This window comes from Arvicanthis niloticus, chromosome 17 (genome assembly GCF_011762505.2).
Source record: "Arvicanthis niloticus isolate mArvNil1 chromosome 17, mArvNil1.pat.X, whole genome shotgun sequence".
Taxonomy (NCBI): Eukaryota; Metazoa; Chordata; class Mammalia; order Rodentia; family Muridae; genus Arvicanthis; species Arvicanthis niloticus.
In genome coordinates this window covers 25,370,357-25,395,833 of record NC_047674.1, presented here as the reverse complement: position 1 = coordinate 25,395,833, position 25,477 = coordinate 25,370,357, and the positions used below count along the sequence as shown (strand labels likewise).

The following is a 25,477-nucleotide window of genomic DNA, read 5'->3' as shown; positions in this document are numbered from 1 at the left end:
GCTCGAAATGCCCGATCTTCACCAGGCTCCTCAGACAGTAGCTAAGGTCAAATGTCAAAACAAAACAGCAACAAGAAAAAGGCACCAAAGTACAAGAATTGCTTTCTTCTCCATCCCAGCACTGTTGCTTGGGCCTCAGAGAAGATGCTGTAAAACTTAGAGGCAATGCTTGGTGGGGGAAGACCAAGAGCAACTCCAATCTCTTAGGACCAATGCAAGAATGTAAACTCCAGACACATCTCTCAGTTCATAGTTCTGGGCTTTTGTTGTTTTTTTTTTTTTTTTTTTAATAGCATACACACACCAAATTTACCTTGAAATATTTTTCTAGCTAGGACATACCCACGTCTGTCGCTAATGAATCATATTTTCACCATCACCTCTAGCCTATCAGCTGGGCTCTGTGTTACCTAGTTCTAGGAGTTGAAATTTGAAAGAGACCATGATGTCGGGGAGCACAGGAAGGGTGGTGAAGGGCAGCCAAGAATAATCCATTAGTTGCAGCTTCTCCAGCAATTGGGAGAGAGCATTACCAGACTTGACAGCTAGAGTGAGCAAACAGTTGGAAATGGGTTGCTTCAAAGGCTCATACAAGATTACCAACTAAGTTACTGTGCTTTCTCAGTTTATTTTCCACAATTAGAAATGCCCTGTAGTTCAAGAAGGAGAGAACTTACTTTAAAGAACCATAGTTTCTTTAAATGCATAATTACTCCTTCGAACCGTTCTGAAGAAACCTAAGTGCTTGTCCCTTCCTTCAGGTCATAGAAACCAATTATTAAAGAGACACAAAGCGGGGGTTGGGGAGTAACGAGTGCATACTCCAAAACCTTAGCAATAGTAAGAAACGACTCATCCACTATCCACCAAATAAAGCCTCTTTCCTAACCAAAAGCCAGTGTTGCAGAGCCCTCTGCATTTGTATAAGCCATACAGTACAGGCTGTGGGTAGGCTGGGCATTTATTTTAATGTGTAAATGCTAAGAGAAACTGCTTCCCTGTTGTGCTTTATTGGACTGCCTTATCATTGGCAAATGGAAGCAAATGAGGACGTGCCCATTTCACGTTGGGCACATCTGACTCAGGTAATTTTCTACATTCTCGAATTTGGCAAAAAAAAAAAAAAAAAAAAAAAAAAAAAAACACTATCCTCAACAATGAAGTCTGTAGCTTTTGCCAAGACCTTCGGGTCTGGATTTATATCCACCTTGATTATTCCCACCCCAAAGTCATTTACAGAGTTCTAACATGGTCTCTGTAAAACAGCAATTAACTTGTTGCTTTACCCCAAATTCTTATATTCTGTTTCTTTTACTGAAAGTTATCTCAATCTATGGAAACCATTAGGGTTCCCTCCACTTCCCTGTTCTTTCGGATATGTTTTTGAGAAAGAAAAAGAAAAGCAGCCGCTTATACAACCACAGCTCCAAGGAACCATAACACAGGAGAGTGTGCCGTAGAAAGCATAGAGAGGCCTTCACCAATGTTTTGCGATATGAATGAATTTTTTTTTTAAAGTGTCCTTCCCAACTAATACATTCCGAATGCCTTGAACAACCCTGGGCATGCAAAGCAAGCTAAGCTCTGGGACTTGTCCCATTCTGTGGACTTTCTCCTAGAAATCTTTTGTCTGCAATGCAGAGCTGAGGAAGAAAGCAGTGTTTGTGTTCAAATGACCATCTCCCCAATTCCCCACTTGGTTTTATGAGCACAAACCTGACAGTGCATTTCCTGACTCCAAATGTGTAAGGTCCAGGGTGAAATCATATGGTTTAAGTGTATCTGAGCGAGTCTCTCCTGCTTACATGATTCCTATAATCTTTCGAACCTAGATGAACTCGCACTTCAATCCAACCCTGACCTGCTAAAATTAGTTTCAAAGAAAAACTTAAGGCTGAAGCCTGGTTGGCTTGGAGCAGTGTTGAAAAGAAGCCAGTGGCAACAACCCCCACCCCTAGAGAAGCAGCAGATCTATCAGAAAGGTCAGGCTTTGTGACTCTTATTCACAGGTGCCGTCAGCTGCACTGTGGAAGCCAGAGTCACACCCTAGTCACTCCAGCCTTGTCTTTCTTAGTAACTCTCTAAATCTCCTTGGGAAAACTGTTTGAGACAAACTGACTAAATCCTCAAAACCAACTAGGATTTGCTCTTCACTGTTTTAGGTAGCCTCCTGCTTTGCTACAGAACTTTTTCATTCTTTGTTACAGTTTTCATTGGTAGCACACATACACAAAGGGGGAAAAACAGTGGAGGCAGAAACTTTATGCTCCACTAAAACTCCTCTTTATCTGTCCTTAAAAAGGTTCAAGTCCACGGTTACCTCTACCCTCTGTCTAGCTTGTATTTTCCTTTCTCTGCAAAGCCTTTCAAGGCTAACTGTTAAATCCTTTGAAAAACAGTAAGAATGAAAGTAGCTACTAGGTATCAAATGGACTGAATGATCCCAGGCACCTGTTATATCCAGAAGACCCTAAGTTTTACCCTATTGTAAAATTATGTCCTGATGAGAGGACCATCAAATTTACATATACATCAGAATCAAATTACAAAAAAAAAATAATCACCATTATCACCCTGAAAAATAGTTTCTTAAGTAACCTATACTGTAAGTAACAGGATTTTTTAACTGCTCTCTCTCTCTCTCTCTCTCTCTCTCTCTCTCTCTCTCTCTCTCTCTCTCTCTCCCTTCTTTCCAGCCCATTTTGTGAAGAGTCCTATCCACACTTTTCAGAGAGAAATGAGGAAATAGTTTCAACATTCTCTGGCTTCCTTGGCCATTTACAGACGTGGCTAGTGTGGGAAAGATCACTGTTCTGGTCTTTTAAAATCCTGTGTTGTCCAATGGTTTCCTTTCTTCCCTTGAACAAGCACAAGAAAGGTAAGGGTGTTTGTTTCCTGGCAAGTTTGGAAAGACAGATTTGCTTTTAAACTGGCTACATTTTCCTCAGCTGCTGCTAAGTCGGGTCAGTGCGCCCCCTGCCGACTAGTGGATAGGGTACTGCTAAGCAAAGTTTATTTTGTTCAGTAAACCGTGTCATATAAAATTAACAACAACCAATAAAATTAGCTTATATGTTTCAACTGTAAAAGTCTAAAACAAAATAAAGCTAGTTTTAGTGGTCCTAGGAATCTCTAGTTTGGCTTCTCCTCTTTGGCTGAATCAAGTCCTTTTATCTAAAGCCCAGTGCACAAACATATAGCTTAATGTGACTAGTGTTCTTCCTTTTATTTCTTTCTCTATGGCAACCAATATGCTCCGCTCAGAAATGTTCCCCATCAAGGAAACAAATGATCTTCAGGGAGCAGTTCTATGTGGCATCTGGTCCAATGGAGCAGACAGAGTTAACCCCAGTCAGAGGCAAGGCTGTAAACAAGGGGAGGAAACCTGGTGATTCTGAGCCCCTCCCCAACTGACACCTCTTCCTCTCTCATTACAAACCACTGCATTGATTTAGCATCAACTGTTTCCAAATAAATTACCAATTCAAAATTGCAAGGTGTTCTGTATACAAAAGTGCAGTATAATTTCAGACATTTGACACCCCCCCCCCCAATGTGGATTTCTTCAAAAGAACAAATCCAAGAAGCTTTTAAAAAATCATCCCCAGACTAATTTCACTGAAGTAAGATAATCACACTGGCCTGGACTTGCATAGCTATTTCTTTCGGCCATATTTATTTAACTAAGTACACCCTTAAATTTTATGAAAGCCTGGGATAGGGATAAGGAGGGATAGATCTGACTGTCAGAAATAGAAAACATGGAAAATCTGGTACTCTATGCTGAAGCTCCAGAGTCCTTAGGGAGTGGAGAGCCGGGATGTCCTGGTTAGTTTTGATTGATCACCTTCTTTCTGATGGCTTTTCACTACTGAGCCAGGAACTGCAGCACACCGCCTGCTCCCCAGTTGCAGCTTTAACCAGGGGGACATTGACTTCCTGCCTCTTCTCCCTCACCACCCTTCCTTGTCTCTAGCCCTCTGCCCTCTGGTTGCCAGCCCCCTCCCCTCCTCATTGGATCCTACAGCCCCGAGTCCTAATCTGGGCAGACTCACAGTTCAATCACCCCCACCAACGACAGGCCAGGCTTCTCCCTCTTCAGCCCTGATTCTCTGGGGGAAAATTCCAAATAAGAAATATTTATATACTACATGTTTAGTAGGCAACTCGTTTCTAGGGTTTACCCCTCCCATGATCAACAATTAAAATTAATAGACACCTCTGTCTCTGTCTCTCTCTCTGTCTCTCTCTCTGTCTCTCTCTCTCTCTCTGTCTCTCTCTGTCTCTCTCTCTCTCTCTCTCTCTCTCTCTCTCTCTCTCTCTCTCTCTCTCTCTCTCTCTCTCTCTCTCTCTCTCTCTCTCTCTCTCTCTCTCTGAAGGGTAAAGCTCTCACTGTGAGGCCCATTGGAATCAGTCCATCTTTTTATGTATTATTTTAGCAACGTCAGACCTGTTTTACTCAGTCCCTCCGACACGCTTTTCCTTCCCCTCTACTCCCCAAGCAATGAAAATAAAGCTTCCAAACCTTCAAGAACATAAACAAATACACCAGAAAGGAAGGAAAAGGAAGAAGCAGAGAAAGAAAAAGCAAACAAACAGAACAACAACGAAAAACACTTACCCAGCAAATTCCCAAGGTTAGACTTTTAAATAAAAGGTGGTGGTTGATTTTTTTGTTGTTTTTTGTTTTTTGTTTTTTTGTTTTTTTAAATAAGGTGCCTGGAGGGGTAGAGGAGACGGCGTATTCTCTACTCTCCAGAGCCGAGGAGGCATCCTTAGCCTTCCCTTTACACTGACTCCTCTAAGCCCGGTTCTCACTCGTCTATTATTTTCACCAAAATATATGAAAATGTATGCAAATGAAAATCAGCACTAACTGTTCTCCCCTTGTTATATACTTTGGATTTTTTTTTCCAGACAAAACAATCACACTCTGCAGAGGGAGGGGGCGGATGGGGTGGGGCGGGAGTGGGGGGGAAGCTGGGGAGCGATTTGAGAACTAAGTACGTGGGGGGGGGAGGGAAGAAGGGGACAGACCTGGGAACAGAAGTGCGTTTCTGTTATTGAGGAGCACAGTGTTTGGGGGGCTTCCCGAACGTGCACACCCTCCTTGCAAAGAGAGAAAGTGGATCTGTTTGCAGAGGCGCTATCCCGTTTCATCAGGCCACCTGAGACGGCTTTTGAAAGCGTGTACTGTGAAACTCATAGCAGTAATTTAGACAAAATCCTCACTGTATATTAATGAAAGGCGGCCCCGTGGCTCTGTTCCTATCCTCCCCATTCAGTGTAAACAAAACCACGAGACTCTTTCGGTTTTTGAGCCGGATCCAAGCAAAATCGGCAGGAAAGGAAAACACGGGGTGCTGGCACCGACTATTCAAACGTCTGCACCTGGAGATCTCAGATTTATTCAATGAAATCTGTGTTCCATCTTTTATATATACATATACGCATATATAAATATAAAAAGGAACCTTTTGGAAGGGAGGGGGAATCCGTTCTGTTTGGGGCTTTGATTACTGCTGCTTTTTAGATCTGTTCCTACGATGGTATCTTTTCACCCGGCAAGCAGGAGCTGGACTCGATCCTACATAAATGCTCCGCGTCCACAGTTAATCTCGAGATCACGCAGAGGGCTAGGAGGCTGCTGCCGAGCTGGAGAGCTCCCTCTGTAAGTGAGTTCACCTAAGTGAGCTCACTAGAGGAATTATGCATCGCGGAGAAGGCAGGCCAGTTCTTTACATTCGGAGCACACCGGCCGCCGGGTTACGTTCTCTGCTGCTGCTTGGGCTGGGGACTGTAGACTGCAGGCCGGTGCCCTGCAGCTGAGGGTGCGGGGTGCAAGCACACGCACACTCATTAAGAGTCGTGTATTTATTGAATGTCCGAATTGGGTTAGTTCATTGGAAATCCCCAAGGAGGATTTAATTTGCCCTTGTTTTCCTTGCCACTTTCTCTTTTTTCTTGGTTCGCTGAGGTTCCTCTGTGCGGCGTTTCCGCTTGGCCGCGTCCCCCCACACACACACACCCCACCCCACCCCCTCTTCTCCCGCCTACCGGGCGCACTTCTCTTCCCCCCCCCCCCCCCGTCCCCGTCCCCTTAACTCTTTCAGCTGGGTTGCGGCTGAGAAGGCACTTGTCGCCAGCGGTCACAGCCACCTCGCAAACCTGAGACCCAAAGAAAGGGGAAAATAAAGCGCCCCCATGCCCAAGAATAGCAAGAGAGTAAAAACCCCACCAATGAACACACACACGCACTCACTCACGCACACACACACACACACACACACACACACACACACACAGAGTCAGCGGTGAGGGGTGGGGGGGTGGAGGCAGCTAGCGGCCCTCGGCCCTCTAGGCGAGCTGAGGCAGACACTGCATTTTAAAGGCATTGGGATCGAATACACTTACGATGAATCTAGGGGGACGGTCGGGCTGATTGCCTTTCAAATACCTCGCGTGGCTTCGTTGACCGGCACCCTCCAAACTCACAAGGGCACGCATGATACTTGCAAGAATCCCAGAGGAGGGTGGGTGGGAGGGAGGAAAGGAGGGAGAAGGAGAGAGGGAGAGGGGTGGGGGGAGAGCGAGCAGCCGCAGCAAGCGGTCCGTCTCGCACGCGCGGGCCCCGCGCTGGTACAGGGCTGCAGGTTTCCCAGCTGATGGCATCCGAGAACTTAAACAAAGAGGGTCGCCGCCGGCGCGCCGGGGCTGCACAAAGTTGCAGTGGCGGATTTCCAAGAAGCTTGGCCACAGGAGCTCTGCGCGAGGCAAGCCTTCCTTTTCCACCTCCCGCAGGACGGAGATGGGGGCCCGGGCGTGAAGGGAAGAGGAAACTTTGAAACCAGTGGGGACACATCTGTCTATAGGTATTAGCTTGAACTGTACATCCGCGGCGCGCGCTTTACAAATCTCTCGCGTGGGGTTGGGGTGCGACCCACTAGGTAGAACGGGTAGGCTGCTATTTTTCATTATTTTCCCCCCTCTTCATTTTCCTTCTGGTCCCTCTTCTCCCCGCCCCCTCCTTTTCTCTTCCATATCTCCCCCCTCCCTCCACCACTACCCCCCCCCAGACCAATCGCGGACGCTGGGAGCCGCCAAGGGAACGCAGACGTTTGGGCCGGACACTAAGAGTTAAGATGTGGCGAAGGGGTGGAGCGGAGGGGGGGGACGACGAAGGGGGCGGAGGGGGAGGGGCGTGGAGGGGAAAGTGGCGCGGAGGAGGGAGGCTGGGGGGGGGGACGACAGATTTCCAGCTTCTACGACGCTCTGCCTAAATTAAAAAGCAACCAATCGGAACGGCCGGAAGGGGGGCCAGGCGTCCTAAGCCAGTCATTCTAGGCCTGCCAATCACCCAGCGGGTAGCCAATCAGCAGGGGCCCTGGTGCTCGACTTCCTTGTATTTGGGAAAGTGTGGTGGTGGGTGCGCGCTTGCGGCGGAGGGTAAACATTCGACAGTCCCTGCTCTGAGAGGGAGGGACGGAGAGCGAACTGTCAGATCCTAGCGGGAGCGGGCGCTCGAGAGAGGGAGAGAGAGAGAGAGGGAAAGTGAGACAGAGAGAAAGAGAGAGAACCCGGGCGCAGAGCTAGCTCCGGCTGCAACTCTGCCCCGGCACGCCTGCTCCTGCGCCCGCCGTCGGGTACTATAGGAGCGGTACAACGTGCCCACAGGAGTTGGTTGTGTATCAAGGATCCCCTGTATGCACACACACACATCTCCACCTCCACCAATGCACTCTTCTTCCTCCTCCTTCTCCAGACAACTGCCGGGGAAAAAATAAAACATCAACCCCAACCTTCGGCAACAAGGTAACAGAACAATTCGACATTTTTTTTCCTGTTCAATTTTTGCCTTGTTATATTTGTTTCCTAATTTCTACCCAAAAGGAAAGATGTCGCACCAGACTGTGAGTGTTGTGAGGAAAATGAAAAGGGACTCTTGTTTCAGAGGCGTCCAAGAGCTCCAGCAATAACAACTTCAGAGAAATGCACCATCGCAAGAAGTTTTCCTAGGACAAAACAAAACTTGAAAGGAGAGAACCAGAGGGGGAGAACAGGAGCCAGCCTCCCCACTCCGCAGACCGGAGCCGCCAGCATCACCACGCCTGTAAGGACCGGAAAAGTTTTACTATAGTAAGGGGAAACAGTAATATGTGCTGCTGAAGATCAGGGAAGACAGCGGACCAACAAGGAGCGGCCGGATTGCTGGCCACCCACAATTTGGCCAAGGAAGAAAGGAACCGCTTCGTCCTTTGTTGTCTCCCGTGAAACCTTCGCTTAGCAGGTGGACAGAGCCCTGTGCCGGGGCAGAGTCCGCACCCGCCCGAGGACAAGAGGAGCAGCGGAGCCCCTGCTCCCGGAGAGAGCGCCCGAAGTACGGGTCCCCGCCCCAGTGGGCGAGCCTCTCTGGAGCCAGCCGATTGCTCCGGGCCAGGGGGGAGACCACGACCCCCCCTGAAGGGGCTGGCCACGGAGCTCGCCGGGAGAAGCGATCCCCCATCCACAGGGCGCTGCTCCTGCTGCAGCGGCGGCTGCTGCTGCTGACCGAGGCCAGCCGGCGACCCCCGCGCCCTGCCAAGCGGCCTTGCAGCTGCAGCCCCGGGCCGCGGCGGCGGCGGCGGCGGCGGCGGGGGCGGAGGCGGCGGAGGAGGAGGCGGCGGAGAAGGCGGCGGGGCCGGCGGGGACCCGGGGCGGGGGAGGAGGAGCGGGGGGAGGAGGCGGGAGGCGGGGGGGCGCGGCGGCGGCGGCGGCGGCGGCGGCCGCGGCTGCTGCTGCGGCGGCGGCGGTGGTGGCGGCGGTGGGGTGGCGGGAGCGGAGCGGCATGGCCACGGCGGCTTCTAACCCCTACCTGCCGGGGAACAGCCTGCTCACGGCCGGCTCCATTGTGCACTCGGACGCGGCTGGGGCGGGCGGCGGCGGAGGGGGCGGCGGCGGCGGCGGCGGCGGGGCGGGGGGCGGCGGCGGTGGCATGCAGCCGGGAAGCGCCGCCGTGACCTCAGGCGCCTACCGGGGGGACCCGTCCTCGGTCAAGATGGTCCAGAGCGACTTCATGCAGGGGGCCATGGCCGCCAGCAACGGCGGCCATATGCTGAGCCACGCGCACCAGTGGGTCACCGCCCTGCCCCACGCTGCCGCTGCTGCCGCCGCTGCTGCCGCCGCCGCCGTGGAAGCCAGCTCACCGTGGTCGGGCAGCGCGGTGGGCATGGCCGGCAGCCCCCAGCAGCCGCCACAGCCGCCGCCGCCACCGCCGCAGGGCCCCGACGTGAAGGGAGGCGCTGGACGCGAAGACCTGCACGCCGGCACCGCGCTGCACCACCGCGGACCGCCGCACCTTGGACCCCCGCCGCCGCCCCCTCACCAGGGACACCCAGGGGGCTGGGGAGCCGCAGCTGCCGCTGCCGCTGCCGCCGCCGCCGCCGCTGCCGCCGCTCACCTCCCGTCCATGGCGGGCGGCCAGCAGCCGCCGCCGCAGAGTCTGCTGTACTCGCAGCCCGGAGGCTTCACGGTGAACGGTATGCTGAGCGCGCCCCCGGGGCCCGGCGGTGGCGGCGGTGGAGCGGGCGGTGGAGCCCAGAGTCTGGTCCACCCCGGGCTAGTGCGCGGGGACACGCCCGAGCTGGCGGAACATCATCACCACCATCACCACCACGCGCACCCGCACCCGCCGCACCCGCACCACGCGCAGGGACCCCCGCATCACGGAGGTGGCGGCGCGGGGCCAGGACTCAACAGCCACGACCCGCACTCGGACGAGGATACGCCGACGTCTGACGACCTGGAGCAGTTCGCTAAGCAGTTCAAGCAGCGGCGCATCAAGCTGGGCTTCACCCAGGCGGACGTGGGGCTGGCTCTGGGCACGCTCTATGGCAACGTGTTCTCGCAGACCACCATCTGCCGCTTCGAGGCCCTGCAGCTCAGTTTCAAGAACATGTGCAAGCTCAAGCCGCTACTGAACAAGTGGCTGGAGGAGGCTGACTCCAGCACCGGCAGCCCCACCAGCATCGACAAGATCGCAGCGCAGGGCCGCAAGCGCAAGAAGCGGACCTCCATCGAGGTTAGCGTCAAAGGCGCGCTGGAGAGCCACTTCCTCAAGTGCCCTAAACCCTCGGCGCAGGAGATCACCAACTTGGCCGACAGCCTGCAGCTGGAAAAGGAGGTCGTGCGGGTCTGGTTCTGCAACCGACGCCAAAAGGAAAAACGCATGACGCCCCCTGGCATCCAGCAGCAGACGCCGGACGACGTCTACTCGCAGGTGGGTACCGTGAGCGCTGACACACCGCCACCGCACCACGGGCTGCAGACCAGCGTGCAGTGAATGCCAGGGCGCGCAGCGCGAAGAGGGCCGCCGCCGCCACCATCTCCGCAGCCGCCGTCAGCACCGCCATGGTCGCCGCCGCCGCCGTCTCCGAGCCACCGCCGAGAACCACCGCTGCTGCTGCCGCTGCGCTGCCGCCGCTGCCGCCGCCGCCGCCGCCGCTGCCGCCGCCGCCGCCGCCGCGCAGACCCAGCACCTGGCCAGTGCCAGGGCGTCTAGGCCTCCTCCCCTCCGCCCAAAGACAGGCGTGCCACGGCCCTAGGAGGGGGAAGAACAGCTGGAGACCGATGAGACTCTTTCTGAAGTCCAAGGAAGGAGGGACCAAAAAAAATTTTTAAACATAATAAATACCAAGACTGTTTTATATGCATATATAACAAACAAAACCGGAAGAGGAAAAGGGGGCGACAGGGACATCTCGTTTATACTGTGGTGGTGTTTTGTTTCTGTTTTGAACGCACCGAAACTGCACACTTGAGGTACTGTCCACACCGAGATGTCCTGCATGGCGTCAGTGGAGAGCACCTGCCTCTGAGATAAGAGAGAGACCCCTCCCCTTTCTTCCACTTCTTCCAAAAGGGCTGCCTAAAAGATCCATGGAAACTTTCTTTATTGGGAGCGACCTGGAAAGAAAGACACACCAGGTTTCCTGCAGGTCTGACTGCTCCTGGACAGTGTTTTTCTTGGCCATATTCAAGTCTTTGGGGAACAAATAAATCAACAACTAAGAAATGGGAAGAAAGGAGAAACAGAGTCTGGGGGAAAAGATTCACAGCTTCTGAAGTTCAGTGACTGAACAAGAAAGCCAAAAGAAAGCATCCTCGCAGTAAACTTGGAAATAAAATCATCGCGAAAGAGCCAAGGCTAGGTGAGGCTGAAGGGTAGGTATGTCCAGCCACAATCCGCTAGCGGAGAGGGCACAACAGCGGGGGCCAGGGCCCAGCCTTTGAGACCGCCCAGAAGGGCCAGGCCTCCACCACCGAAACCCGGGCTTTGCCGACTGCCGCTCGGGGTGGACCATGCCTAAAGATTCCGCCGCTAATATTTTTTTTATTAACATTTTTTATTTTTTATTTCTGGACTGACTCCGATAAAAAGGTGTGGAAAGACAGCACCAACCGCGCACTTCCCTTGACTTCTGCCCTCAATCCGTTGCCAACTTTGATTGAATGGGTGCTGCGGATGTGATTATGTAATACTGCCATTTCCAAGCAGTGTTTTTGGTAGGTTTTAATAAACAGACTTTTCAAATGACGGCAATATAGAATCGTTAGATCCGTTGTTGATCTAAAAATATTTGCTTTATATTTTCATTAAATGACTTCTTTTAATATTTTATTCAAAATACTTATGAACTGCTGCAAAACGGTAATTTATTTTTCCCCAGATCTTGTATTACGTGTTTTTTTCAGACGAGCACAAATCAAAATGAAATGAAAATATGGACAGTTGTTAGGTAATAAGGGTATCTTTTGATGTGATCATTTGATTGTAATTTAATTTGAGTAGTGATTCCGTAAGAGCTGATTGAGAAAATAAATTTGTTAGAATGAAATGGTCTGTGTCTGATGCATAAACACTGTGTGGGAAGGAAAGAGTTGTCTAGAAAATATTTTTTTACTAATGCAGATCCTTAAGTCATAGCATTAAGAGAGCGGAGCTTCCCCATGCAAAAAGGTATGTTTGAAACCTCCAGAACAGGCTAGGGTTGCTAAACTATCCATGCTTTAACAATAGTGGTTATTCACTCCTTGTTGATCCATCAATTTCACAATATTCTCTTTACCCTCAGTTTCAATGGGTGTCTCTAGTGTTTTTGCTGAGTTATCTATAGATGCTAGCCATTTCCTTGAAACTACCTGTGTTTTTGCTATATCACCAGTGAAAATATGCCCACCAGTCGTGGCAAATACAGTTGCTCTTAGGTTAGCCTCTCTTTTTTATCTTTCTGCCTTCCAATATATCCCTGGGTTTTTTCTTCTTTTCTTCTTTTCTTTTTCTTCTTTCTTTTTTCTTTGTGGATCAATAGTTGCGAAGGATAGCTTATAAGTTCATTAAGTATTTTGATATCAAAATTACTCCCCATTGATACCTCTGTGTGATTAAATTCCAATTATTAAGCCTATATTTGCTTTTCTTTCTTATATTTCTTTCGTGAAAGAAGATGGTTCTGAGCCCTGCTTTGCTCTGTCCTGAGATTGTTCCCAGCTCAGACTCGAGGCTGCCCATTTCTCTGGTTTGATCCTTCAGAAACATAACAATTCTTCATCTTCTTTATCAATGCTGAGGCTTTAGTTATTTAGGCCACATTTTAGATAAGACCCTGCAGGACAGTCACATTTATCAAGTTAATACATCAATATTTACAAGATGGAAATACAACACCTCAGGTTGTAAGTGGTAAAGAGGAGAGAGGTTCTGATTGGTTGAGTCCTTGTATTGTCTGTATTTGTTTTTTTAAGAATTTAAGTGGAAAAACAATGATTTACACAGGAGTTTCCCCCAATCTCAGCTACCATTCACCTTTTGCCTAATTTTGTTACCTCACCAGCTCCCCTCTCCCCCAATATAGATTCAAGGGTTAAAAAAATTCTGGGAAACTATGAGGACAAGGAATAGTTATTTCTCCCAGACAGACCCAATAGCACAAATCGAGCCCAGCCAGATGGCCATGTATTTGAGTTGCATTATTTTAGACACCAAATTGTAGTAAAAATCACCACCATTCTGATTCATGAAATCTCAAAAAGGCCATATTTATTAAACAGACGTGAAGGTGAAGATAAGAAACCACATTCTATTTTTTTTCGTTGCTCTTGTTTTCTGCTTCCCCTGTTATTGTTATCACACTGCCTGGATTTGGGAGTAGAGTGAGGGTCATCATCTTTTTGTTTGTTTGTTTTTGTTGGTTTTGTTGTTGTTTGAAGGACTCTGAGGGTAAGCCAAGAAGGCCTTGCTAGAAGCTAGGAATGGGCCAGATTGTTTGTAAATTGTACACACCACTGGCATGTGAAAGGGATCTTGGTGGTTTTTTTTTGGGGGGGGGGGGTGGTTTTGTTTTGTTTTGTTGTTTGTTTGTTTAGGGGTGAGGTTTTTATTTTTTGTTTGTTTGATGTTTTGTTTTCCTGCTGGAATAGTGGTGCCTGATTGGGTAGGGAATGGGTCTATTTTAAATGTCAGAAGGTATTTGCTTACTTGATTTAGCTCATGACAAAAGAGCTTATGTTAGATTTTACACTGTCTTCTATTAAAAAAGCAACCTTTGCTGGTTATTTTGGAAGAAGGCCTGATTTCTGGGTAGCAGAGTAAGTTTTGACTGAAGAAGCTGGGCGAACCAAGCGGTTTTGCTTGTCATTGTGTGTTTTGTAAAGTAAGCTGATGCTTGCACTTTTTTGTTTTAAAGTCAATTCTTTGAATGTATTTACAAAATTGAATTCATGATTGAAACACAGCAGAGAAGATATGAGAGGTTTTGTGCTAAGGCTCATATTGTTACACATGTAAATAATGAAAATATTGTTGTATATCACCAGGTCTTTTTTTTTTTTAAATGAATTTGGTCATTGTGTTCTTATGCAGCACAAATGTCTTGTGCTTAGTAAACTGCCCATTTGTTTCCTCCATTTCAGCCCGCCCCCTCCTCCCCTTCCAACTCAAAGGAAAGTGACAAAGTTCTGGTCCATCAGCTTAGCTACTTTCAAACTAGGCCCACGTATAGTTTACAGTAGAGTGTGAGTCTTGAGCCACCATCTACCCCATCACCTTCCCCTGACAAGTCTGTACAATAAATAATTCAAGGTGTATTTAAAATATTAGTCACTTTGCTGTTGTTGCTCTGTGTTTTACCCCCTTAGTATTAGCCAAGGGTTCTCTCTCTCTCTCTCTCTCTCTCTCTCTCTCTCTCTCTCTCTCTCTCAAAATAGAACTCTCCATTATTGATCTTAGAGATTCCCTCTGCTTCCTCCTGGCCTCCAGTGTTTACTCACTATCATGCTCATGATCTGGTTTTGTATGAGTGGTTTTCAACATTCAGAGAATAATTGGTTCTTATATCAAATGCAGTATATGCTATTCATAGTTTTATCAATAAGTGTAATATTTTAAATAATTTTAACAATTAAATTTGTTTTTTAAATTATATATTTGTAAAGTATTTATCCTGTTGGAAGCAACAATATATTGTTGTATTTATTCGTTTATTTTTATAATAAATGATCAACCTCTTCAAGCTAAATCAAAATGACACTTTTATATATCTATACAAAATGCATTTAAAGAGATGGGCATATATGCACCAATTTGTATGTAAATAGAGTAAGAGCCTACAATAACTTGTAACTTACAGAACTAAATTAAAGAAAGAAATATTCTCTCCACACGGAGTTTAGTTTGCCCAAGTTCCAGGGTAATTAATCAACTGTAAACTAAATGCAACAGGTTCTGGCACTAGATATAGGCTTGAAACTAGTTATTATGCGGGCCTGCTTTTTCTCACCGTTAAGATGGAAAGATGTTAAAGAACCTTGTTCTTTCCAGAAATGCACGCGGCCGGCTCTATGGATCTTAGAACAGATGCGTCAATGCACACACACAAAAAAAACCTTATCTGGCTGTGCTTGTGTTTCTGTGCTGGGGAAGAAGGGAAGGGCCCCTGGGAGTTCAAGTCTTTCAGTGACATCTTTCAGGTGATACAGTGAAAAGAGTAGTGTTAGGAGTAACAGCAACAACAAAAATGTTTAGACCCTTTTAAAGCGACTGAGACTGGAAGGACACCCCCCCCCCCCCTCCAGGTCCCGCCGCAGAGGACAGAAGTAATCAGTGCAGGTGTTGTTGTTAGCAGTGGTGCGTGAGAGAGCCGAGGGCCCCCTGCTTCCCTGGACCAGCCAGCTCTCTTTGCTTTCAGCTGCTTTGCTTGGATGGCCATTTCAATTCCTCGGGACTCCTAGTCCCAGGGCCTGAAGGTCATCCATGTGACCTCCTGGCTGCGGGAGCCCCAGGATAGGCTTGATCTTGATTTCAATAAGGAAATCAGAGGGCCCTGTGTTTACCTCCTGAACTTTCCAGCCTAGGAAAGGAATTAGCTAGGAGTCTGGAAGAGCGGGGGTGGGGGAGGCGGAGATAGCAAGAGGGGTACTTGTGTAATCAGATTCTTTGATTTTGTTAGCCTGGCTCATGGCCTATTAATTAGATTACTCTCTCTTTCATTCTTGATTTCACATCCGTGTTTGTTCCTGTATCCTAAAATGTGGGCGCGAGCTTGGCGAGCAGGGGCCTATGATGTCACTGCCGGCCAGCGGCGGCGGCCTGGCCTTCTGGTGGGCTGTGGACTGCGTTCTTGATGAGCCCGCTTTTCCTCGAGGAAGAGTGGGCTCTGGAAGTGACCTCAGAGAGGTCTGGGAAGAGGGCAACAGGCATTCTCCTGGCCGCCTGTGTGTGTGTGTGTGTGTGTGTGTGTGTGTGTGTGTGTGTGTTCTCGTGAGTGTAAGGGATAGGGAAAATCATACTCTAGTCTGTGGGAAGCCCTAGGGACACTGACTTTGTTAGGTGAGAGCTTGCCTCAGGTGAAAACCAGGAGCGCCAGATGAGTAGAATGGACCAAGGCAGCTGGCAGCTAAAAGCCTGCTTCTCTCCCAGAGGGAGGGTAACGCTGGGCACCGAGGTGGGGTGGTGGCAGTGGCCGTGGGGCGGCCCAGTTCTGGCTCAGCCCAGCAAGGCCCCAGTAGCTGAACGGTGGCAGCTGCTGCGGGTCCCACAAGTTGTTTTCCTCGTGGAGACCATTCAGCAAAACGCAGGATCTTTTCTCAAAGATTTAAATTTCGCGGATGAATTACCATACACCGGTTGCTTAGCAACTAAATTCAAGCCGGGCTAAGAATATGCAAGCTTTTTGTATTCTCATTAATAAAAATGCCACTCTGACACAGCAACCCGACTTTGGATCACTGCAACTTCTGTAAGAGCCGTAGGAGAATACAAACCGGTCCTGCCATTTAATTACAGATCAAAATGGCTTGAAACGTAATGTTTTGTTCATCTATCTTCCTAAAAGCGATGTTAAAAAAAAAAAAATAACGGCTTTCAGGAACAGTAGTAAATTTTCTTTTTCTTTTTTTTTTAAATGGAGTTGTCTGACGGGGTTACTGATAATTGCCAACTGAAACCTTTTGAAATGTCCCCTTTCATCAACATTTCCACTCCTTTCCCTAGTTCTTCCCAACTCGGTACTATTATTTCTATTATGGAGATCGTCAGGCCTTGGGCACCTTGAAGATTGTGGCAGCTGAGGAAGTAATCTATAAAGCCCACTGGCTACAGGAAACCTGAGAAAAGGAATGCGAAAGAGAAAAGTTGTGGAAGTTTCCTTGAAAGGTTGGAGGAGTTGTTGAAGGCTCTGACGGCTTAAGTTTGGAAGTCTGGCTATCACTTTTTATCAGGCAGGCAGAGAGTAAAATAGAAATGCCCGTTGTTCTTGGCTTTTCTGTTATGGGGTCTTGCATCTGCCTTGGCTCGACTGACTGACCGTGGAATATAGAGGGTTGAATTCAGGGCCTCTCTGACCCGGGTTTCTCAGAAATACCCCTCCCTAGTGCTCTGGGGCCCAGGACAACGTAAAGACTGAGCAAGACTCTTGACCCCCTGGGTCTTCAAAGACTGTGACCCAAGCCTGGGACGAGAAAGCCTGAGATCCATTGTATCCAAGGAGCAAACTTCGCGCCTCTCCCAAAGGATGCGGAGCATGAAGGGCGATGCTTTGGTTCAGGACAGGGTTCCAAATGACTTCTTTTGCAACAGTCCAAAAGCAGAGGGTAAAGTAGTCAGAGAAGAATGACCTTGTGCGGGCAGGTCATGTTGTTTGTGAGTGTATGGAAGTCTTGGCAGCTAGAACTGTGGCGCAGCGAGGGTCAGGGCTGAAGGCTTTGTGGAGTTTTGGGCTGTCTGGGTCTTTGCAGGCCTTTCTCAGCGAGGTGTTCTCGAATAGCCCTAGACACTTGGACCAGGCCTTGGCTTCTCTTGGGCCACAAGGACGCGGAGGTGATCAATCTGTTGTCAGATCACCTGCAGAGCCCGCCCCTGTGTCAGCTCCTACACTGTGGAGCCCCAGGCTTACAGAGCAATACCCGAAGTGGTCTGCGGGCTCAGGCGCTGACAGGAATGTCAATCGGCAAGTGTGTACCCAATGTCCCACCAGAGAAGTCGCTTTGCTTCTAAAGCTCACAAAATGTGGAGGGGCTTAGCTTCAGATAAAACGGTGGCAATTTGACCTCCCTCCACCCCCACCCTCCCACACAAAAGGTCTAGTAACATTCCCAGAGAATCAGCCCCCTGCGGCCCTTAAAATTTTGCAAACTGGAAACTCAAGAAGTGGCAAGTCCCCATGTCATCCTAGTATGTAGAAATAGAGAACCTCACAACTGACTGGATGCCGCTGGTTTAAGGGAACTACAAAGAAACTGAGATAGCTTCTCTTCTAGGAGGTGTTCAGAAGGTGATACACCACTCTTTTTCCCCTTTTCAAATATATAGATGATAGACAGACAGACAGTTGTAGAGATATATTAAACTGGAAGCTATTTGTTTACAAATAGTTTTCCCAGACAAGCCACATTCTGTATGTAAATCACCAGTGGGCCTCTGTGATTTTCCTTCTGCTAAGGAAACATTGTTGGCTTTTTTAAATGAATGAGGTAGTTTAACTTTTCCTTGAAAAAATAGTGGGTACCTGACCAGTTTCTTTTTGTGGACGCATTAAACACTATGAAATAAACTTCTAAAATACATGGTGAGGCCCTTTTTTTCTCCTTGACTCTTCCCTTCTGTGTCAGTGGAGTGGTCCAGACAGGAAAGTGAGGTAACATGATTCTCTGTACATGTGATTTGCATGTAAACACAATGAAAATGTAAATGACTAGAATTGGCTAAGAATGGGGGAGGGTCTCTGTAAAGTTTGGGGGGCCGTCAGACTTTGGGGGGGGCTGTCTGTGGAATGTCCCGCTTGGACTGTCTTCTTCCTACGGGACCAGAAAGCTGGTGTGACTGTGTCAATCACTTAGTTGGGGCACCAGGCTGATCTTTTTTAATTTTGAGTTTCCTCCGAGTGACCCCCAGCCCACTCTAGTGAGAATAGGAGAGGGGAAGGCAGAGTGGAAATTCTCCATGTGACTCTGTGTCTAGGACGGAAAGCACAGAGCACACCTAAATTTCTAACAGTAGACACGTTACAAAGGGCCTAGCTACAAAGGGATGGGACAGACCCTGTATGAGGAAAGCACAAACATCATTTAATTGTTATTCTTTTTATTACTATTATTTTAATGAACAAGAGATATTTTTGTGAAAGAGAACCCAGGAATGAGTTGTGCCCTCCCAGACTGGCTCGCAGCAGAAGGTGCCCGCCCTCTCCAAATCATTGGCTGGAACTTTGCACACTGAAACAAAATAGATACTGGCTCCCAAAGGCTCCTGTGTCAGCCCTGAAATGAAAAGTGTCAAATCCCCTCTTTCTGCCCAGGTCAGACACAGTGCCCACTTTTATGAGTACAAGCCAAGCTGGCATTCTCTTAAAAAAAAAAAAAAAAAAAAGAAAGAAAGAAAGAAAGAAAAGAAAGAGAAAAAGAAAAAGAAAAAACTCCTGTAATGTGCTGGCAGGGAAGGAGTTAACTTGTCATTTACATTTTTCAAGTCTGAAAACCCACCCGCAGGGTTAAAGAGAAATTCAACAGATCTAATCAGAAAGTGGATGGCACCCCAAAACTAGCACAAAAGTCTTCTCCGCTTAGCCTTGAGACTCCCCAGACTCACAATGGTGAGAAGGGCCCCGTAGCAAACAACATGGCATCTAAAAACCATTTTCATTTTCGATGAACAGTTTTAAGAGGAAAGATATTTCGAATTTTAAAAATTTTAAAATTGCACCAGCAAGTTTAATTTCTTCCCCTGGGGATCTACCCAAAGGGGCTTTAAACTTTCTCAGCCCCCAAGGAAAAGACCTTCAACCTCTTCTAAGCTACTTAATAGCTGTCCCATGTGTTTTTTGTTTTCTGCGGTGATGAGAATAATAGAGGGCCTTGCAAATGCAAGGTACGCCCATTTGCTTCAGGTAGGTGTGTGTGTGTGTGTGTGTGTGTGTGTGTGTGTGTGTGTGTGCTCGCCCACGCACAAGCGTGCACACTTGCGGGGGTGGGAGTTGGGTCCTTTGGGTACCTTACCTCTTCCAGGAATCACCAGACCTTGTCCTTGATGCTTTTTAACCAGAGAGGTGTGTGAAGCTATCAGCCTCAACTATTGCAATCTTTGGAAGTGGAAGTAGCCAAAGTACCCAAAGGCACGGAGTAGCTAGCACAGAAAATGGGCTCGCTGCTTCTCAAGGAGAAGGGGCTGACAAGGTCAGCAGTAGTCTAGTGTTGTGGGTGTGATCCCCACCTCCACCCCAGGCTCTCCTCAGGGTCTCAAAGAGGAACCCTGCAGAGGAGAGAGGTGGAAATGAGGGGTCGGGAGACTAAAAGAGAAATCACTAACCTCATCCCTTTGTTCTGCAGTGTGAGCTGGGGCATCAGAGGGAAACAAAAGCCCCTAGAGAAGGAAACCTCCACTTCATTTGTGTCTCCACAGACCCTTGCCAGAAAACCAAGACAGGTGACTGGGACAAAAAATAAGTAAATAAATGAGAACTTGAGAGATCCCAGTGTGAATACCCTTACCTTACAGACAGACCATCTGCAAGGTGAGTTACACACACTTGATTTTTCTACAAGTGACTATGTGTGCAGGTAGAAAGGCCTGGAAAAGAGACAGGAAGAAAAATGACATAGGAAGACATGGGGGTATGGGTAGCTGTATAGAACACTGTACATGCAAGCTGGTGTGTATGTAAACAGTTGTTTTTCTGCCCTCTGCGTGCCAGAGCGCCCTTCGGGGATCCTTGGCTAAGGAGGATTTATACTTAACACACGCTATGAATGAAAAGCAATTGTACCCACAAATCCTGCATCCTGGCTGTCATTTGGAAAGTGCAAGCCAGGTAGTACAGAACTTGGCACCCTCAATCAGCCCCTTCTGTCAGAATCCTTGCCAGGAGAGGTCAAGTGTCTTTCTCCTTTTTGAACCCCGTGAGTGTGAATCTCAGTTACCCCTGCCATGCTAGGGGAGCTTACTTCTTGACCAGGCTACAGGGCCATAATATGTAGCAACAGCAGGAGATCACTTTCACATTTTAAGGATGGGCATGGGGAACCTGGCCCCAAAGGCCATTTGAACTGTGTTTATGCGCCCAGACCTGGCAGACAGATTTTAAGTGGAGAAAAAGCATTTTGTAGGAAGATATCTGTAGCAGAGCAGTGGACCCCAGGCAGATTTTCCCCTGCAAGGGTAGGGGAAAGACAGTGAAGGCTCTATAAGAGCTGCTGAAAGCTTGCTCTAACAAAGCTGTACAAAGGCTTCCTGCAAACCTACAATCAAGGCTCTTAAAACACACACACACACACACACACACACACACACACACACACACCTAGCAGGCATGTCTCTAGCTACCAAGATACAGAGCAGATTGACTATTCTGAGAGCTGAGAGTGGAAGATGTCCATGGTGTGTGACTGGCTACCCAGGGCCTCAGGCTAGGGCCCTGCTATCCCACAAGCCCCTAGGGGCTAGGGTGCCTGGGACCTTAGAGAGGTGTTTATAGTTGATCTTTCAGGCAGCTCAGCAAGACCTAGGTGCAAGCCCTGCTGAGAAACCTGACTTACCCTTGGCTGGCTTGGTAAGGTTGAGGGTTGTAGGCTGACTTGGAGAAGCAGGCCTCCCTGCTGAGGAAGAGGGAGGCTCCCAAATGGAAAGGGCTCCTTAGGTTAGACAGGTGTCCGTTTCAGTATGGCCTTTATATGGAAAGAGAAGACTGCTGTGAAAAAAAAAAAAAAATATCTCTATCTCTCCATACCAGGAGGTGGGACCCACAGAGACTAGGTAGGAGTCCCAAGTCTTTAACCCTGTTACTTGCCCACTGTGTTAGCACTGAGGGGCTGGCAGGGACTCAGACAGATGAGACAGATGAGAGAAAAAGAAACAATAACCAGCCAGTCTACCTCTCCACAGGGCAGGGTGAGCTCCAGGTGCAACTCCCATACTCCAGTCCGAGTCAGCAGTAAAAGCATTACTTTAGGAACTATAGAGTGGTGCTTGGTGCACAACAAGCAGCTAACACAAAGCTCAGAACTGGTGTTCAAGGCCAGGGGCAGGTATAAAAATTCTACAGATTTCACTCCTCACAAGACAAGGTGGGCGGGGAAGGATACAACTTTAGGAAAAGGTTTGACACGTGTATGTGAAATACAGTCAGTGACTGTCCCTCTGATGCATGGTGTTACCTTCCTAATTCAACCAAAAAAGAAGCCCAGAGAGAGACTGCCACAGACCTCCCCGGCCAGCTGAGCCTCCCAAAGCTTTGCTGAGGTACAGAGAGAAGCCCTGTTCCCTATGCTAGCCCTCCAGACTCCTCACCTGCTTTTCCTTCTTCTCATGGACCCGAACTAGCTCTGAGATACCTAAGGAATGGCCTCAGTAGGAACTTCTAGAAATTTCTGCCTGTCACAGACAGGCTTGGTGAGATTTCAGGAAGCAATGAGTAACGTAGCACCTCACCCTTGGTTATATCCAAATGCAAATGAGATGCATTTTGGATGATCAGCCAAGTTATACTTTATGCAACTTAGTGTGTCTATGGCTTGTCTACGTCTCTAGTCAAAAAGAATAGCAGAGGGGAGAGGAAAGCAAGGATCTTAAATGTGTAGATTCCGACAGTGGTTCCTTACAAAGAGCTGGGTGGTGAGGACAGGGATAGAGGAACTAACTTCAACCAACATCAAATAACCACCCCCCACACACAAAATATGCAACCTCATACCGCAAAGAAGAAAAGGAGGTGGCCTTGTTGGTCTACAAGAAACCCAGATAAAAGTAGATGGGCTCTAGCTATGGAAATCTTGAAAGTTGTAGAAAGTTTTCTTAGAAAATATTCATTTTCATATACTAAGATTGCTGGGGAACAGGTCAACTTCTCCCTGGCTTACCTGGTCCGCTGAGCAATAAAGGCTACCTATGAGGATGCGAGGAGAATGTCCTAGTAGTGGATAGGTTTTCTATCTCTGAGGGAAGAATGCTTCCTCCTCACCTGGCTATTTCCAAGGCAAATTACAAGTTGAAAAAAACAAAAAAACAAAAAAAAAACCACCTCAGATTCTCAAACCAGGTGCCCTGAGATCCTTCAGCCCCCAGTGCTGTGGACCTTTCTGGAATAGGGGCAGGTGTAAGGATCAGTGCTCCTGGTTACTTTGGGAGAGCTCTGTCCTTCCCTTTACTGTGGGATCCTGGAACTCTCAGAATAAGTGGATTAGACCACAGAGTCATCAGACCAGGGGCCAGCATCATTCCCTCTTCTTGTCCTCTGGACATTACTGTTTTCTAGTTTGTCTAAAGGTACACTATTTCTGAAAGATAAAGTGATTTTTTTTTCCTATCTGTTCCCAAGCCCTGCCCCACTCTACCATGGACTTAGTAAGAAAGCTCTAGAGCTGTGAGGGGGTCCTGCCTTAGCTTCTTGTTCAGCCTTTCATGGCATCAACGGGGGATTTGTTCTCAGGATACTTAGCAACAGAGGACATTCGATGCTGACCTGGAAGCTCTCCTATTAAGATGTGCCACTGGGGTGAGCTACCCACTGAAAGCAACATTAGTTTTACTCTCAGGACCTCACACAGGGCGACAACAGCCTAGGCCAGGCAAAAAAAAAAAAAAAAAAAAAAAAAAAAAAAAAAAAAAAGTTGTCCCTAGGGAGCCACTGAAGAAAAATTGCCGGAGCGCCATCCCATTAAAAGGAAGTTTCAGTTTCAGGATCCTTTGGATATCAAAGAGAAAGAGAATTCCACGTTAACGTCTTACCTGTGGAGGACACTGTCCTTCCCTGCTGCACTTCTTGGCCATCCCACCATGAGAGACACCCCACTGTAGAGCAATTAACTCTGACATAATAGGAGTGGGGAGGAGGTCCATGGGCTTCTCATAAGGGAAGAGGCCACCCAGTGCTTAAAAACAATCAAAAGCTTTAAGCTGCTGGGCAGAGGGGCTGCTAATCCCAAGCAGGTCAAGTGTGGGCCACACAGCCGCGCCATCTATGCCCACACCAGCCTGGCAGGTATATCGGAAGCAGCCGCACGTTGGTGCTATGAGCTTCTACCCAGGAGCTGAGGAGCTGGGTAGATGTCTTGAGCAAGACAGACTTCATTCTCATTGCCCTGAATACTTCAATCCTCTAGAAAGCCAGGACTGTGAGCAGAGGTGACAGAATAACTGGCCCCTTCCAACTGCCCCACTGCTCAGCTTGCCTGTTCCCTAGAGGTAGAAGAGGCTTTGTAAGTTGCTCTGTTCTTCTTACTGTGGACTTGAACAGCAATTTAATTTCCTCCTTTGCTCCCAGTCACCCACACAACTGAGCATGGATTTCCACTTGGGGATAACAAGAGGCTGGCAAAGAGACAGAGGGAAGTAAGTGGCAGATAGCCTCCTGGAGGTAGCAGGCCTAGCCACATGGTAGCCTCGAGACTGATAAAACTCCTCTGATACTATCCCCTCTTCAGACAGCCACAGTCTTAGGAATGGCTCACCAATGCCATGGCAACCCACGAGCAAAAAGAACGGGTAAAACATGGCACCAATTCTTCATCTTCCCCTTTGCTGTTGAGTTTCACTTGTTCCTCTCACCCCATAGCCATTGCCCCATCTGTAGCAGAAGTTAAAACAACTTGTTCTTGTAAATAGTCTTGGGTTTTCAGCATTACCAGAGTACTGGAAGAGAGTGCTTGCCCCAGTTCCACATCCAAACCACGTCGGTTGTAACCAGCATCTTCAATTATGTTCTTCATAACTTGACAGAATCAGGAATTGAGGTACCATTAGGCACCAAAAGGGGCAACAAAATTTACTAAAAGAAACAAATATAATATTGACCACAGATACATACAATGAAATATCCCTGAAATATCATTTCTAGTCTTCTTACTTCCTGGGGACTGAAGTGAGGAGTGGAGGAGGAGGGATGGTGTAAAAATCTTAAGCTGATTTTAAAAATAACTTGATCATGTCCGAGTTTAAAGTTCTCAACTCTAATCATAAGTAATAAAGTTGTTAATAGTTGTAATTGGTTTCGTTGCTCCATGTAACTGGTGTTTTATTAGTGACCCAACTTAGTTTTTGTAGCAAAATACAGGTGGCTCAGAAGCCATAAAGGGAAGCTCCTCCTTCTCAGGCAACTTTTCCCAGTAGAAGGTCAAGTGAAGACATCTGACTCACACATTATCTTCTCTGCTTTTTTTGTTTGTTTGTTTGTTTTTTGAACACTATAGATCTAGGTTTTAATTTCTCTTGATAAGATGTGGTGTGTGTGTGTGTGTGTGTGTGTGTGTGTGTGTGTGTGTGTGTCTGCTCCCGCGTGTGTGTTTGATAGATCTGAAGACGCGTGGCCATCGTGCGCGCTTGAAAGCAGAGAAGAAACTCAAAGTAAACAGAAAAGAACCGCTTCGCTAGTTAGATCAAATGCCTGACCAAGTTCACTTTCCACCCCTTCGCTGGAAGAGGGTCACCCACTGAAAGTGAAAGCTCTGGGGGATTTGAGAAGGGCCGCACGGACAGTTTAGGTTTTAGGGCCTTCTCCCAGTACTCTCTCTTTACACCCGATTCAGAGTACTTCACAGGACTCCCTAATCGGAGGTGCCCAGTGCGGGCTAGCTTCCTGGCGCTCTCCTCAACTCTTGCTGGCTCTGCCGCGCCCTGGACTCACCCCACACGGTCGGTCCGCTCCATCCAAACTGGAAACAGGTCTGAGTCGGGCACCGCTGGAAGCCACATCTCATCAACACCAATCCACACCAGCCGTTTAGACCTACACTCCAGAGAAGCCCGCGACGCGCTGCCCATGGCGATGGGGGCAGGGAAGCCGCGAAGAACCGCAGCCTCCAGCAGGGTTACAGCTTTCTTATGAAAATGACCCGCGCTGGCCTATTGGACTCCAGCGGGTCTTCTAGTCCAGCGCCCCTCTCTCGCCAAGGCTTTTCCTCCCGCAAACCCTCATCCTCCTCATCCCACCTTGCTGAACTGATGGGGATGAGCTAGCGT

At 48.2% G+C, this 25,477-nt stretch overlaps 1 protein-coding gene and 3 long non-coding RNA genes across 6 annotated transcripts in view; 2 read left to right on the top strand and 2 right to left on the bottom strand.

Annotated features, from left to right (window-relative positions):
• LOC117722599 (uncharacterized) overlaps positions 1–6,536 on the bottom strand; it is a 44,490-nt gene extending 37,954 nt beyond the window's left edge. For 2 of the 3 annotated variants that reach the window (XR_013104635.1, XR_013104636.1), the window contains exon 1: positions 6,415–6,536. This is a non-coding gene — a long non-coding RNA (uncharacterized LOC117722599). Of the gene's footprint in view, positions 1–4,621; positions 4,825–6,414 lie in introns of those variants that run through there. The other variant, XR_013104634.1, reaches the window with a different exon arrangement.
• Positions 6,537–6,541: 5 nt separating this feature from the next.
• LOC143434833 (uncharacterized) lies at positions 6,542–8,612 on the top strand. The gene is made up of 3 exons (XR_013104639.1): positions 6,542–6,872; positions 7,077–7,136; positions 7,763–8,612. It is a non-coding gene; the product is annotated as an uncharacterized LOC143434833 (long non-coding RNA).
• Positions 8,613–8,793: 181 nt separating this feature from the next.
• On the top strand, positions 8,794–14,230 carry Pou3f3 (POU class 3 homeobox 3). The gene has a single exon (XM_076914952.1). It carries the CDS (start codon positions 8,825–8,827, stop codon positions 10,316–10,318), a length of 1,494 nt encoding a protein of 497 aa, XP_076771067.1. The 5' UTR covers positions 8,794–8,824; the 3' UTR covers positions 10,319–14,230.
• Positions 14,231–18,596: 4,366 nt separating this feature from the next.
• On the bottom strand, positions 18,597–25,277 carry LOC143434834 (uncharacterized). Its single transcript, XR_013104640.1, has 2 exons — positions 25,143–25,277; positions 18,597–24,287 (listed from the first exon to the last, which is right to left on the bottom strand). It is a non-coding gene; the product is annotated as an uncharacterized LOC143434834 (long non-coding RNA).
• Between the last annotated feature and the right edge of the window lie 200 nt (positions 25,278–25,477).

Coding starts and splice junctions, on each gene's coding strand:
- Pou3f3 (XM_076914952.1), top strand. CDS start 8,825: ATGGCCACGGCGGCTTCTAACCCCTACCTGCCGGGGAACAGCCTGCTC.